At 42.2% G+C, this 16,356-nt stretch overlaps 1 protein-coding gene across 2 annotated transcripts; it reads left to right on the top strand.

The window, feature by feature from the left end:
* Nucleotides 1-217: 217 nt before the first annotated feature.
* On the top strand, nt 218-7,981 carry CLDND1 (claudin domain containing 1). Of its 2 annotated transcripts, none has more exons than XM_012930187.3 (5): nt 218-357; nt 1,674-1,983; nt 3,543-3,653; nt 6,318-6,455; nt 6,618-7,981. In XM_012930187.3, exons 2-5 carry the CDS (start codon nt 1,692-1,694, stop codon nt 6,836-6,838), a joined length of 762 nt encoding a protein of 253 aa, XP_012785641.1. In that variant the 5' UTR covers nt 218-357; nt 1,674-1,691; the 3' UTR covers nt 6,839-7,981. The 2 variants fall into 2 exon arrangements, with proteins under 2 accessions (XP_012785641.1, XP_058517767.1); XM_058661784.1 differs by lacking the exon at nt 218-357 and adding an exon at nt 1,131-1,417.
* Nucleotides 7,982-16,356: the final 8,375 nt, after the last annotated feature.

Raw genomic sequence — 16,356 nt, 5'->3', positions numbered from 1 at the left:
AGAGTTAGGACGGTCAAGATCACAGCGAGGGAGGACAGAAAGCAGCTCGCCTGACGTTTTTGGATCTTCCTGTAAGACTACAAGCCCACAGTGAACTACATCCCCCACAGCACACCGCGCGCGGCACCAGGCACGCCAACGGCCTCCTCCGGCGGCTTTCCTGGTGTCCCTCCTACAACTCCCACAAGCCCCCTCGGCCAGGGTCTGTGGCCGGGCCCGCGGTGGAGGCGGAGGCGGAAGCGCGGGAGTTATGGAGGGGGCGGGTTCTGCAGGAAAGTGCGTCAGAGGAAGCGCGGGGAGAGTAGGGTGCTGTGGTCCGAGCTAGAGGGTGCAGCTGGTGGAGCAAGAGGATGGGCGGTGAGTGAGGGGGGCTCGCGTCGGCGGGCGGGGGGGTCGCCCGTTTCCTGGTGGGCGCGGCCCGGCGTGTGTGGGGCCGCGGGCTGGGGAGGGGCCTGGTCGGGGGCGGGGGTCGCGCAGGGCTGGCCCGCCCCGGCCCCGGGAGGCCCGCGGCTGGCGTTGGCCAGGGACGAGGCGCCGCCCCCGGCTCAGGACCCTTCGAGGTCATCGGAGAGCCCTAGGATGAAAGGGGATTTAAAAACAAAAACACAATGGAAACGCCACTTCTGGAGTTGTCGTTAATGATTGCAGTTGCCTTCATCTCGCCTGAGTCACTTGGTCATCGCCCCAAACTCAGCCTCCCGGGGTGGCGTGCCTGTTTTGGTACACCTTCCCGAGGTGTTCGCTGCGGTCACGGTGTGCACCTGCAGTACCTGACTCAGCGTGACCCGCCTTGAGTCATAGACTGCGGCCCTTTACTGCTGCCCCTGAGCCCTGTCCACGCCTTGGGAATATATCTCTTCTGTCTTAATTCGGGGTTCTCTTTCCGGCTGAGCAGGGATCCCTAGTTTTTAGGAGCCAGGCTTGAGGGAGGCAGCAGGGTATATCAGGTGAGGAGGTTCAGGTGCAGTAGGAATGGAGGGAAGACAGGAGTGAAATAATGTGGCAGCAGAAAGCAGCTGGGCTTAGCTGGCATAGGTGGAGGCGGTGGAATGCCAGCATTACTGTATGTTAGTGTTTTCTTACTGTTCTGAACATCCAGGAAAGCGTTTGCCTCCAACTTAGCAAATGTTGTCAACTCTCTCGCGTAGCTCCTGACTCCTGCCCTTGTTCTGGGAGGCTTCCCTCTTGAGAGGAAACTGGGACAGGCCGATTTCCACTCTTCCTTTTCTCCTGTGCCTTTTCACACCCCAGCCCAGAACACCTCATGCTCCCTCTGATGAACACTGTGCGCACGGTACACTGCCGACACGGGCATGTCTGTCTGTATGTGTAATGTGTATGTCCATTTCAGTGTTGTCTGTTTTAGTATGCAGGTGATAGACTAGAGAACAAGACCTCTGTCTCCGTAGCATCCTGGGTATGTGAGCATTCCATAAGTACTTTTGTGGGAATTAGTTTTGCTTACGAACTAAGAATGTGCTTGCTTGCCTTTTCTTCCTTTTTCTTTCTTTCCTTTATATATCTTTAATATATATTAGTTAAATATGTATATATATTACGCTATAGAACCAAGGGATGGGGAGTAGTATGAAGGATGAATTTGAGATCATTCCCTTCTAAGGAGTCTTTCTCGTTTGTCCTTAAAGTCGTCCTTCTTCTTCACCTTCCCACAGAGCACCCTGAACGCCAGGATGGATAACCGTTTTGCCACAGCATTTGTAATTGCTTGTGTGCTTAGCTTCATCTCCACCATCTACATGGCAGCCTCGATCGGCACAGACTTCTGGTATGAGTATCGAAGTCCAGTCCAAGAAAACTCAAGTGATTTGAATAAAAGCCTCTGGGAAGACTTCATCAGTGACGAGGCAGATGAAAAGACTTACAGCGATGCACTTTTCCGATACAACGGCACAGTGGGACTGTGGAGACGATGTATCACCATACCCAAAAACACCCATTGGTACAGCCCTCCAGAAAGGACAGGTACTGCTCTTACTGTCACTCTACTCTCATTTACCTGCTTGATAACATAGTGTGGTCTGTGATTGCAGAATTGGATGTAAGCAGATTTGTGGATCCTGCCTCAGTGCAACTTCCACTCCCTGACTTCTGTACATTTGAATTTCTGGAACACTTTCCGAGGGACAGTTTCACGATTTACATATGGCTACTGTTGTTGTCTCTTAGTGGTGCCGCATTATCTTCAAATCACAGAAGAATAGGCTTGAGTTGCCATGTATCAAAGAGACGATAATGTGTATCTAAAGGGAGAGAAGTCATATAGAAGGAAGAGAGGGAGTCAGTTAAAAATACATTGTAAAATGTTCAGCTCTGTTTATACATTGTAAAATGTTCAGCACTGAGTACTTGTTACTATAAAACTCCTAGTTGTTTAGTCACTTATTCACCAGCTGTTTGTTGCGTAGGAGAACACATCCTTACTTGTGAGGAGCTAACACTCATTAGAATGGTAAAGGTGGCAGGCAGTAAACAGAATAAGTAAGTATAATAACAATATAAATAATTATATGGTGTGTTGGAAGATGATATAGAAAAGTGGAACGAAATGAAGATTTGGAAACAGAAGCAGGGCACACTCATAGGCATAGGTTAGGATTTTCAAAGGAATCATTGATAAAACTGATAAAACGATCAAGACTTGATGTAGGTAAATATCACATTAGGGAGTTAACCATATGGGTGGTTGGTGCAGGTAGTTGGTGGGGTTTGTGATCATTTAGGGTGGAAGGAGCAGCTGTTAAGTTTTCAGGGACGATCAGAGAAGGTCCTAGGCTGCCGTGGAGTAGAAAAAAGAGTTGGTATGCTGGCAGAGATGCACCTTCAGGGCGCCACCTGCGAGGTATAATGAGTTGGTATCCTCTCTGGGCTACATTGGAAAGCCTTTGGGGTAGGGCCTGCTTAGAACAGTGGGGAGGTAATCAGAGCAGTCTAAAGCTGTGATCTGGTTACCCTGGCTGATGCGGTGAGAATAGTCAAGGAGTAGGCAGAGATAAAAGCCAGGCGACTGGCTAGGATGCTGACAGTGTCGTTCATGTGAGAGGTGTTTGTGACTCAGACAATTGTGGTAGTTAGTGATAAACAGCTGGATTATTGATGTATTTTTAGAGAAAAACCTCTAGTATTTCCAGATGATGTTTATATGGATAAGAATGACTGGAAAATGTCTTGTCTGAGGAGCTGGATGGGTGAAATTGTTCCATGAGATAGGGACCTTGACTAACTAGTTGGGGCGGGAGAGGGCTAAAGCTTCTGTTGGTTTCAGTGTTTGTCCCCTGCTCTTCTCACCTTTCTATTCTGTCATTATGTTATTGCTCGTCTCATTGTCTTCTGCGTGCCCACATCTCCAGTCAGGGCATCCTTGGGCTTTTGTGAGATCTCTTGGTTAGGGCAAAACCAAAGGACTCTCTGGTGACCTCTTTTTTTTTTTTGAGCAACACCTTTTATTTCAGAAACTAATTACTGAAAGGGATTATTGTTAAATGTTTGCAATGGAAACTAAATAATTGTTGTTCTTATTCCAGAGTCATTTGATGTGGTTACAAAATGTATGAGTTTCACACTAAATGAGCAGTTCATGGAGAAATTTGTTGACCCCGGAAACCACAATAGTGGAATTGATCTGCTTCGGACCTGTGAGTACTTTTATCTCAGTAAAACTATTGAGACAGAAAGGAAATCACTTTTTTGTTTTATTCAACTTGGCTTTTGGAGCAAGTTGAGGTAGTAGTTAGTAGCCATACTTAGTAGAAATGAGATCCCCAGGGATCCGCATTCTGATGCAATGATTGAAGTTGCTGACAGATTGGCTGGCACCCCCTGTGAGTTCTAGTTCAACAATCTGGTACTCTACTTCCAGTTAAGTCCCTGCAGATGTGCCTGTAAAAGCAATGGAAGTTGGCCGAAGTACTTGGGCTCTTGCCACCCAGGTTGGAATACGAATGGAATTCCAGGTTCCTGGCTGCAGCCTGGTCCAGCCATGGCTGCTCGGGCTATTCGGAGAGTGAACCAACAGATTGACCATCCCTCTCGCCCTGTAACTCTTTCAAGTCTGTAAAAAATAAACTAAAATCTTGAGCAGTATCCCAGTGACTTGTGTTCAATGGACAACAGGTTTTAGGAGGCAGATAACTAACAAGTTTCTGTGATTTGAACTTTAGGGAGGCAGCTAATAAAATGGGATAGTGAAATGCAGACTTCCAGAAGATTGATGGACTAATTTAAAAACTTTAGTAGTAATTCTTGAATATCTGTATTTGAGTTAAACATTTCCAATGGTTAAGTTCAGGCAGGCAGGCTGAAAAAAGTTGGCTGCAGGCTCCAACTGAGTCAGTCAGGATCAGGACTCCCAAAAGTGTTCATCAAGTAAGTAGGAAAAGTGCAAATTCTTACAATGAGATTATTCATTAGGAGCATTGTTCCCTGATGGTCAGGCTGTCCTTGAGACTCATACTGTCTTGAGTTTGACCTTCAGTTTTAGGGCTGTGGAATCCCAGTGGAGCCTGCCTGGGGGAAATGAGTGTTGTAAGAGGAAACTTTCAGTAACCTACAGTGTTCAGGTTTTCTTTTTTTATGAGATTGCAGAGGAAGAAGTTAATTATCTAGCAATTTGAAGGAAACTTAATTAGAACAGAAAGACTGTTTCCAAGTAAAACTATCACTAAGATTTAAAAAAAAAAGGAAGAATTTGTCTAACAATGATAGTAATAATTTACTAATAGCAATGGAATGTTAAAGGCCATCAGCTTGCCATGTTGATGGGGACATTTATGATCATTGAAACTTCATTTATTTATTTAAGATTTTGTTATTTGAAAGGAAGAATTTCAGAGAGAGGGAGGGAGAAACAGAGAGCTTCCATCTGCTGGTTCATTTGTTGAACGACTACATTGGCCAGAGCTGGACCCGTCCAAAGCAAGGAGCCAGGATATCCTTCCAGTTCTTCCTGTGTGGCGTCAGGGGCCCAAGCAGTTGGGCCATTTTTCACTGCTTCCCAAGGCACCTTAGCAGGGAGCTTGATGGGAAATGGAGTAACTAGAACTTGAACCGGCACCCACATAAAATGTAAGCACTGCAGGCATCAGCTTTATACGTTGTGCCACTCTGCTAGTCCCTAAAACTATCATTTATTGAGTGGAATATTCCACATCAACTTTGTTGTACTTATTTATTTATTTATTTGTAATGGCCTTGCAAACACCATTCACTTACCATTACTTTTAGATCCTATAAAGACCCTAGTTATTGTATGTTGAACTAGACTGTCTTTGCTTTAAATTTTGGCTGTCACTTAACTGTTATTTTGCATAAACTGTTTATGCTTTTTGCTTTAGTTTATTCAGTAATAAAATTGAAATAGTAACAATGTGTACTTCCAAAGATTGCGGGGAGGATTAATAGACAAAGATATACAGAACACATTACATGGCATGTACATCGTTGTTGTAAATGGTAGTGACCGTTTACTTTAACATGCACAGTTATCATCCTTTTGAACCATGTGCTGTAGGAAAGTGCCCATCATACTAAAATACTACTTTCTTTTTGAGAAAAGATCAATTAGAATATGGAAGTAGGGCTCAGTGTGGTAGGCTAGAGGCAAGTCCTTGCCTTGCAAGTGCCTGGATCCCAGAGGGGCACAGATCCTTATCCTTAAAGCTCCGCTTCCCATCCAGCTCCCTGCTTGTGGCCTACGAAAGCAGTAGAGCTTTGGGACCCTGTGTCCACGTGGGAGACCTGGAGGAAGCTCCGGGTCTTGGCTTCAGATTGGCTCAACTCTGGTTGTTGCGCCGCTTTGGGTGTGAACCAGCAGATGGAAGATCTTTGTCTCCTGTTTGTAAATCTGACTTCCTGGGCCCGGGATGGTAGCCTAGCGGCTAAAGTCCTCACGTGACATACACTGAGATCCCATATGGACGCCGGTCCGTATCCTAGCGACCTGCTTCCCATCCACCTCCCTGCTCGTGGCCTGGGAAAGCAGTTGATGTGGGCCCGAAGCCTTGGGACCCTGCAACCCCTGTGGGAGACCCAGAAGAGGCCCCAGGCTCCTGGCTTCACATTTGGCGCAGCTCTAGCCATTGCGGCCACTTGGGGAGTGACCAGCAGACAGAAGATATTTCTTTCTGTCTCTCCTCCCCCTGTATATCTGACTTTCCAATAATTTTAAAAAAATCTGACTTTCCAATAAAAATAAATAAATCTTTAAGAAATTATTTAATAATAAAAAAGTAATTATTATTGTGAAAAAAAAGTCCTGGAAGTGCAGTACCATTTCTTTTCCTTCTTTCTTTTACAATCAGATCTTTGGCGTTGCCAGTTCCTCTTGCCTTTTGTGAGTCTGGGTTTGATGTGCTTTGGGGCTTTAATTGGACTGTGTGCTTGCATCTGCCGAAGCCTGTATCCCACCATTGCCACAGGCATTCTCCATCTCCTTGCAGGTAGGTCTGGTCCTTATACTTACCTTTCGTCATCTTCCCCTGTCCCTAGGTCCCAGAGGGTTGTAATTCATTAACATTCACAACTGCTCTGTTAAATTACTTGAAAGCTCTTGACAGAATTCTTACCTAGTCATGTTTTGTTTTCTGCATTTTCCCCTTAAGGTCTCTGTACACTGGGCTCAGTGAGTTGTTATGTTGCTGGAATTGAACTGCTCCACCAGAAACTGGAGCTGCCTGAGAATGTGTCTGGTGAATTTGGATGGTCCTTCTGCTTGGCTTGCGTCTCAGCTCCCTTACAGTTCATGGCTTCTGCCCTCTTCATCTGGGCTGCTCACACCAACCGGAAAGAGTACACCTTAATGAAGGCATACCGTGTGGCGTGAATGAGAAACTGCCTGCTCTACAATTGCTTTTTTAAATTAATTTTTAATATCAATATTCTTCCTGGCTTTCTTTCCAGTTTTTGATTTTAATCTTTTTTGTGGATATATCATTTTACCCAGAAGATCATTTTATTTATACATATACACTACTTAACAATACCACTGAAATACACGTGGCTTATTCTGAGTGGTTCTGTCATTTAAGTTCAGATTCAAGACACAAAGGGGTGGAGACGTGGCACAAATTTGTGAAGGAAAATTAGCAGTGGGAAATTGACCCAGAACAAATTCTGCTGATGTTGTTAGCCGTAAAATAGCTATGTGTTTTCAAGTAGAAACTTGCTAATTTCTTTGGGAAACCTCTGGTCGTTGCGCTAACTTGCTGTTCACATCAGCGTTTTAGACAGCCAGGCAGCCAGTGGCGTTAGTGCTGTTTTCAGGCTGGGACTCGGTGGTCATTGGGAAGCTACCTAAGATCCTTCCTCAAGGTTCGGCATGTGCTTTCCTGTGAGATTTGATGTGGCAGCTGATTATACCTGCACTGTGTCTGTCTAAAAGGAAAGAGGTGAAAAATACAATGTTTACTTAAATTTTATAACTGCAGGAATTTCAGTTCAGCCAGACCAGAAGGTTAATATTATTTGTGTAGTTCTTTCTTGGGACTTTGAGTGCTACCAAGCCGCTCTGAGCTTTTGCCCTTCTGTCCTCACACCAGGTTTTGGAAGAGTGCTTCCTCTTCACATCTCATTGGGATTCCAGAGCAAATTCTCTAACCGCTTTTCTTTGTTCCAAGTACCACGTAGAAGGGTCCACCACCAACAACCGTCAGCTGGGAAAACAACCACAAGATCTAAAGCTTTAGCCATTAGCTTCCAAATATGGTCTTTATTTCTTGTGGTGAAATTATGTGCCTTTCCTTGCCTAAACCCCTTCCTGGTATGTGTCAACATTATTTGTCATCTAATTGATTCATTTTTTTTGTTTGTTTTATAAATGTGTCTATAAACATTGAGCTTTTAAAAATCTTTTTATTCCATTACTGTAGCACTTCAACAGATTTTAAGAAATGTAACTTAGTAATTTCTTACCATATCCTAAGTCTTTTTTAAAAAAAATAAAATGAAAAATGAGAAGAGACTCAAATTATTGTGTAGAGTGTCTCAATTGATTTACATTCCAGTACCTTAGGATAAAGTAGTGGAGGCATCAAAATGGGGATCTCTGTAGAAAATGCAAACTATTGATGTTACAGGTATACATCTGTGTCCTGTTTTGAGGACTGTTATATTTCTCAGAAAATATGGGAACCCCATCCCCCTTTAAATAATAAAATTTCATCTATTTATTTTGGAATTTTAACATATTTTCAAGCTAGGTTCACTCTCTTTGTCATACTTAGGTAGCTAGTCTAATATCTTAACAAGAAAGATGAAGTCAGTGTCTGAGTTAAGCAAAACCAACAGCACTCTAGTTGATCGCCTCTGAAACCTACGTATTAACTCTGGAAGTTGCATTGTTCTTCAGCATCTTTTGTGGAAAAGTAGACAGGAGAAAAACTATAGGAGCAATTAGAACTTAATGGGAAGGTGATTTAAATAAATTGCAGAATGACACTTTAGGGATGTCATTTTACATGGTGTTCCATACCCTCTTTTAGCCCCAGAATTACCTAGTGGCTCAGTGTAAACCAGGCTTTAGGATAAATTGTGGATGCAGTTCTGACCGGGATAGTCTCATAGACATAGAAAGCTAGTGTCATAACCATGTTCCTGAATGTATGATGCAATTGGTATTTATAGCACGTTGTTGAGTAGCTGAAGTTAGCTCTCTTGCAAAAACTTTTCTTTGTAATACCTGGTACCATGCGTTTTAAAAATGTGATAGTGTACTTTTTCAGGGGTCTATGTCTTACTGAATTGACCCCTGTGATGTTGCTGCTGTCTAACCATTTTTCATTGATCAAATGTCATAAAATCAATGACAAGGTAACTTCTGTTAATCTCTGTTTTATCTTTGAAAGCAATGCCCAAAGTAAAAAAACTTCCAAATATTCCAAACATGAGCTTTATGGTAACTAGAGAAATTTACTTTTAAGATATTTTTGTTTGTTTGTTTGTTTGTTTTTAGATTTATTTACTTTACTTGAAGGAGTTACAGAGAGAGAGGAAAGAAGAGACAGAGAGCGCAAGATCTTCCAGCCAGTGGTTCAGTCCCCCAGTGGCTGCCATAGCCAGAGCTGGTCTGTTCTGAATTTGGGAGCCAGTAACCTCTTCCAGATCTCGTGTGGATACAGGGTTCCAAGAACCCAGGCCATTCTCTGCTGCTTTCCCAGGCCATTGGCAGGGAATTGGATTGGAAGTAGAGTAACCAGGACTTAAACTGGTGCCCATGTGGGATGCTAGTGCTGTAGGATTATCTTGCAATGCCACCTTGCCAACCCTAAGACCTTCATGTTATAGACCTAATTAGCTAAATGACAGCAGTAAATACATATATGCTTTTTAGCAAAAGGCCCATTTCAGAATTCAAAGATAGTCATGAAGACACTAAAAGTTGGTACGATAAAAAAGAACAATGCTAGAAGGCTCATTTTCTTGAATAGTGAAGTATGCCAGCCATTTATGTCATAATACTCTAGGATTACAATGAATAGTTACCTGTTTAACAACAGTTGCTTGTCGTAAGTATTGAGGTGTATTTGTGTAAGAGGGTTCTTTAAACAGTGAAAAACTGGGTGTTATGAAAAACCATGCATGAATTTCAAAATTTTTTCCAAAATAAACTTATTTTCCAGCCACTTTTGAAATACTTTAGGAATGGAGCATGGAATGTAGTTGATACATCACTAAGAGGTGAACCATCTGTCATTTTTAACCTGATAGAGAATTAGATATGCTCATATAAGTCAATTTGAGTTTATTTATTTTTAAAAAAGATTTATTTATTTTTATTGGAAAGGCAAATATACAGAGAGTAGGAGAGACAGAGAGGAAGATCTTCCATCCAATGATTCATTTCCCAAGTGACTGCAACGGCCGGTGCTGCACCTATCCGAAGCCAGGAGCCAGGAGCTTTTCCAGGTCTCCCATGTGGGTGCGGGGTCTCAATGCATTGGGCCTTCCTCGACTGCTTTCCCAGCCCACAAGCAGGGAGCTGGATGGGAAGTGGAGCTGCCGGAATCAGAACTGGCACTCATATGGGATCCTGGCACGTTCAAGGCGAGGACTTAACCACTATGCTATTGCGCCAGGCACGAGTTTATTTTTCTATTCCAGAAAGAGCAACAGATTGCAGACTGGCACTGTTTAAAGATCTAATCGTATCCAGTTAACTCTGAAACACGTAATTTGAAGCTATTTTAATATTTAATCCTCATGTAAGCTTTCATGTAAAATAAAAATAATCTGTTGAATTAGCCTGATTTTGCTGATAGCAACACCTCCCTAGGTATCTGTGTAGCTAAAAAAGCAGCTAATAGATACAGGTCTGAAGATGCAATTTGATATTTCACAAGCAGAAACAAGACACCCAGTACAGATGGGCGGGGTTTCCCGTCCTCTTCCAGCCTTCTTGGTAGTGAGTATGATTCATTCCTTGGACTGAAAGCAACACAACAGGAACTCACTTATGGTTTAGTAAATCATTTTCTCTTGCTCATTGGGTGTTTTGACACTGCTTTGATGAGATACATTTTCCATTGAGGTCAAATTATAGCTACTTGTTAATTTCCTGCAAATTCATGTTGTGAAAATTGCTGGCAGAGAATTAAGAATGATGATTTAGTCTATAGACATTACCACAGAGCCATAAAATTCTCTTCAATGTCAGGTTATCTGCTTATAAAATTGATGTTCTTTACATATACACAGAAACAGGCACAGTTTCAATAAATTTGAATAAGGCTGAATACCACATATCAGTTGCTCTCTACCTTGGAGAGGTTTAGAAATGTGAAGTGAGAGGATCTTCGTACTGTCTGTGTCTGTCTTTTAGAATCCTGGAGTTACTGGTGTACCCACTGACTCCGTGTCCCAGCATAGGCGTGTGCCTGAGCTGTCTTACGGCCCTTCAGCCTCTGCTAGTTCTCTAGCAGTGCGTTCTTTTTTATTTAGCTTGTATTGTCATTATGTATTCAGAATTGTGTTTGCCTCTCTTGCTCCACTAATCTCTCAATGGCACTTTCCTTCACAATCTTTAGTTTTATCTTCATAGACTCTACTGTACTGTTTCCTTAATCCCCATATAGCGAGGATGGCCATTTAAAACTGTAGGATGGACTCAATTATTCAACGTTGTGGTTACAATGCCCATACCCCATGTCGGAGTATCTGAGTTTGATTCCTGCCTCCAGTTCCCTGCTAATCTAGATCCCGGAAGACAGCAGAGATGACCCAGATAATTGGTTTCCTGCCACTCAGGATAGAGACTGGAATTGAATACTAGATTCCTGGCTTTTCCCTGACCAAGACCTGGACATTTCAGGCATTTGGGGAGTGAACCAGCAGATAGAGCACTTGGTCTCCAGCTGTCTGCCACTCAACCAACAACTAACAACTCTAAAAATGCTGTCATATTTTATCTGCTTAATTCTAACCATCTCAGTTGATTTATTGCTCCTTGCTGTACATGTTGCAAACCTCTCTGAGAGTTGGTTTTTGGAAACTTTTTTCAACTTAAACGTAAGGAAATTATGCCTTTTGTAAGAAGGGAATGTTAGAAAGGAATTTTACAGTGTATACAACAGTTACTTGTTTCTCTCCATGAAAGCAGTGTGCTATCTCACTGGAGAAATGTCTGGGATTAGGGAATCTAGGAGCTAGATAACATATGGTGGTTAAGAATACAGCTTGATAGAATGTTGCCTTTGCAATCCGTGTCTGCCTGCTAACCTTTCCATTTTCCCTTACCTGTCTGTAAACCTGCCCTGTTTATTATGCCTGCTTCATGAAGCTGCTGTGAAGATTCTGTAAACTTCTCAGCATAGACGCTCAGAAACAGTCATCACTGGCTGCATTATGAAGGGGTGGGGCCACCGAGTCACTGATGTGGTTCTCAGCATGGGGCAACCGCAGGAGTGTCATGGAATTTTTTAAGATACTTACCAAGATTTAGCTTGATATCTGATTAGATTGTTGAGATTATTACAGTTCTTTTAAGTCTTCCTAGTTAGTACAGTGTATAGATAAGTTTGAAAACTTAGTGCGCGCTTCCGCAGCATATACACTAAGTTTGAAAACTTAAAAGCAAGAAGTAGAATTGTGTTTCCTGTCTCCCGGGCAGATTATTAGAAAGAGATGGTGGCTGCTGAGTAAACAGACTTGACCTAGTGCCTGCTTTGCAAAAGCACTTCTGTCTTGTGTGTTCTAGCACCCTCTCGCTGTCAGCTGTCTTTGACACTCCCTAATCTATTACACCGCCACTGACTGGACATGGTGAAGCGTGCACTCAACACACCCCAGTGCTTGGACCTAAGAGTCCTGGTTGGCAGGTGATAGTAAGCCTCAATTTTATGGCTTTAAGTCCAGATTGCAGGTATCTACAATGTGTATGTGTTCATGACCCCCTTTGTATGCCTGTGATCACAGATAGTATCAAATGCAAAATCATGTTAAAATGTGATTTATGGGTTAGGCATACAAAGAGAGAAATAATACCTACTAATAGAACAAGGATATCAAAATGTGTCTCCCAGTATACTTGCCCTGTAGGTGACCAACCTAGAAAGTGAGATTCTGGATAAGGGGGAGGGTTGTATATTTCCTCCAATTTACTACTTTCAGGGACCCTGTGGTGCGGGGTGACTGTGCCTTGGCAAAGTAAATATTTTTATTCCAGTCTGCTTATTTAATTATATATATACTCTTGGTTAAAATCAGGAATGAAAGACTGATATTAATAAGAATGGGTGTAGAATGTAGATCTAGAAAGTGAGAAAGCAATGGCATTACTAAAGAGTTCATTAAAGAGGTACATATATATATGTATGTGTATTTATATATACATATTAATTGGAACTAAATACTACACATAAAGTGAAAAAAGTAAAATACGAAATTTGAATAAATGTTAGATATTGTTTGGAGACCATTTCACTCCAGAGAAGAGTGGATCTGGGGCTGGTATTATGTCATTGAGGACAATCTTGTTTCTAGTTAAGATTTATTTCAAAACAGACATCTTGGGCCCAGTATGGTAGTCTAGCAGCTAAAGTCCACGCCTTGCATGTACTGGGATTCCATTTGGGCACCAGTTCTAATCCCGGCAGCCCTGCTTTCCATCCAGCTCCCTGCTTGTGACCTTGGCAGTCAAGGATGGGCCAAAGCCTTGGGACTCTGCATCCAGAGGAGGATCCTGGCTCCTGGCTTCGGATCGGCGCAGCTCCAGCCATTTGTAACCACTTGGGATGTGAATCAACAGACAGAAGATCTTTATCTGTTTCTCCTCCTCTCTTTATATCTGACTTTCTAATGAAAATAAAATAAATCTTTTAAAAAACCCAGACATCTTTATTTACATGTGCTTGCTAGCTAATCATGCAGTTGAAGGTAGAAGAACTTCTCTTTTTAAGTCTTACATCCTTTTTCTCAAACGGGACTACATTATGGCCTTTCATCGGTGGCACTGTTCATCAGTTGGTAAATCAAAATTAGCTACATTAAAAGCTTTTTGTGATAGTGCATTCTCCCCTGCTATTACAGAGTGTCTGAGGCTGGGCAGTTTATTTGGAATGGAAGTTTATTACCATTTCCCATGTTGAGTAATTGAAGATCAAGGATCCAGCAGGTTTGATGCCTGTTAAGGGTTCAGTCCTAGCATCCAAGATCGTTCCTTGAATGCCGCTGTTCCTAACAGCAAATAGGACTGAAGAAAGTGAGTGTGGAACCAGTTTGCCCTTTTGCAATGGGCACCAGTGCCCTCCATGAGAATGAAGCCCTTAAGGCCAAAGAGCCTCTCAAAAATCTCACCCCTTAACCCTGTTAACAATTGTAATTACATTTCAGCATGGTTTTCCAAGGAGACAATTTCTCAAACTATAATACTGCTGTTTCTGGTTTAAAATTAGGTCCTGTGACTTGTCAGCCTCTCAAAATCAACTATTTCTATGTGCAATCCAGTCTGATAGTTCTTTTTAAGTTCTAAGCTGACGGCAGATTTCAAGAAACCCACACCATCGATCCAACCGCTGATTTCAGTGGGTTTATTCATGAGCATTTGTCACTGCCAAGTGGCAGTGTTCTTGTTGCCCCGGATTGAATGGATCATGACAGTAACATCTCTGCTGCTCTGCTTGCCACCAGCTTGCTCTCCTGGAGTTCCTTGTACACATTTTGCAAGCACAGGTTGCTGAACAACAGGCTTGATTACTTTAGGATTTTACTCAACAACCTCTAGTGACTGCCCCATGCTTATCGCAGCTGGTTGGAATAAAGTTAAATTTAGTTTAGCATCCAAGTTGTAGCATTGCTAGCTGTATGTTTTCAACATTTCTTCGTATTCTTCTCCTTACTTTAATTGCATATATTATTGATTTTTTCATAGTTTGAACTTTCTTGTATCCATGATTCATCTTTATTTCTTCAGTGCTTTTCTCTGTATATTCCAATCCTGTCCATACCATCTCACTGACATCACAATTACAAAAGTTGTGATCACTTCTTTTGCAAGTAAAGTAATTTTTAAAAACACAGATTTTTGTTGTTGTTTGAAAAAACAGATTTTATGGACAGAAGGAGAGACAGGTCTTTCATGTGCTGGTTCACTGCCCAGATGGCTGCAATGGTCAGCGCTGAGATCATCTGAAGCCAAGAGCCAGGAGCTTGTTCTGGGTCCCCTATGTGGGTGCAGGGCCCAGGGACTTGGGTCATCCTCTGATGCTTTCCAAGACCATAGCAGAGAGCTGGGTTGGAAGTGGAGCAGCTATTGGGTGCCAGTGCAGCAGGCTGAGGAGTAGCTTGCTGCTGGGGTTCCCAAATAAAATAACTTCAAAGTTTATCTCAAATGTTGTGCTCTTCTGAAATTCTGTAGCAAACTGGGTGGCTTTTGGTCACTTTCCAGTGACTGTTATGTACATCATCTTCTCTTCTAGACTCTGTTGCTTGTTTGCTACACAGATTGCCTTACAAAGAAAGTTTTTCAATAAGGAAAGTGGGGCCCAGCGGCGTGGCCTAGCAGCTAAAGTCCTCGCCTTGAACACCCCGGGATCCCATATGGGTGCCGGTTCTAATCCCGGCAGCTCCACTTCCCTTCCAGCTCCCTGCTTGTGGCCTGGGAAAGCAGTTGAGGACAGCCCAAACCTTTGGGACCCTGCCCCCGCGTGGGAGACCCGGAAGCGGTTCCTGGTTCCCTCCATTGGATCGGCGCGCACCGGCCCATTGTGGCTCACTTGGGAAGTGAATCATCGGATGGAAGATCTTCCTCTCTGTCTCTCCTCCTCTGTATATATCTGGCTGTAATAAAATGAATAAATCTTAGAAAGAAAGAAAGAAAGAAAGAAAGAAAGAAAGAAAGAAAGAAAGAAAGAAAGAAAGAAAGAAAGAAAGAGAATCTTAAGTGGCAATTCTTGAAAACTGTCATTATAAAACATGTACATAAACCTAGATTATTTAAGAAACAATCAGAATGGATAAACAGGAGTTCAAATGTAACACTGATGAGCAGACTATTGGTTCCTTCAGGGCAACTCTGAATTTCACTCTTAGCTTGTATTCCTGGGTTAGAAGATACAGTTCAGTTCTTTATCAATTGTGACACCACATACAAAACTTGATTCTTCCAGTTAGGGTCTTGTGACTTTTGCGTAATACTTTATATTTAATATTTATACCAGAAAATGTTTTTTCTTTGTTCATTTGGTTAGAAGATAGAAATTCAAATATAGCAGTGACTTTGATGAATTCAATGTTAGCTTTGATGTTAGACATTGATGAATTCAATGTTAGCTATCTGTAGTGACAATCTGGAGCAGCGTGGCATTGGTAGATAAAGGTACAAGCTTAATAATTAAATGCAGGGGAGCACGAAGACTTGATCCTGTCTCCAAAAGAAGGTGTTTGCTTTTTCAAATGCATATTCGTAAGGATGCAACTCTTCCTCAAGAGGAAAAGTAATCACATATCTCTGCCTGACTCCCCCCCCTCGCAAAAATTTGCTCAATGCTATGCAGTTCTCTCTTGATTACCACAAGAATGCTTAGCTTGATTAACAGATTGATAATAAACAGCAATTTAATTCTTACTGAACAAAATTGATCAGATTCTTGGTTTGAAGGATGTTTTAAATGTTTCCTACATTCTGCTAAAAGTTTCGAAATTCTATTTCATTACTCTTAAAGCCTGTTTAAATGGCCTTACATGCCCACAAGCATTTTCTGTGTTTTGCATTTTGATAATATTAGTATATTATCTCTGAATGTGAAAAACTTGCCCTCAAATTCTTTGATCATCCTTTTATTGAGAGATGGGTTCTGCGCCTCCTTCACTTGAAATTGCTTTGATTTATGACTGTTTTGGTTAATAGAG

The sequence above is a fragment of the Ochotona princeps genome, chromosome 3 (genome assembly GCF_030435755.1).
Source record: "Ochotona princeps isolate mOchPri1 chromosome 3, mOchPri1.hap1, whole genome shotgun sequence".
In the NCBI taxonomy this organism is placed as follows: domain Eukaryota; kingdom Metazoa; phylum Chordata; class Mammalia; order Lagomorpha; family Ochotonidae; genus Ochotona; species Ochotona princeps.
This window is presented reverse-complemented; position numbering and strand designations above follow the sequence as displayed.

Coding starts and splice junctions, on each gene's coding strand:
- CLDND1 (XM_012930187.3), top strand. CDS start 1,692: ATGGATAACCGTTTTGCCACAGCATTTGTAATTGCTTGTGTGCTTAGC. Junction 1,984..3,542: donor CAGCCCTCCAGAAAGGACAG/GTACTGCTCTTA, acceptor TTCTTATTCCAG/AGTCATTTGATGTGGTTACA. Junction 3,654..6,317: donor AATTGATCTGCTTCGGACCT/GTGAGTACTTTT, acceptor TTTTACAATCAG/ATCTTTGGCGTTGCCAGTTC.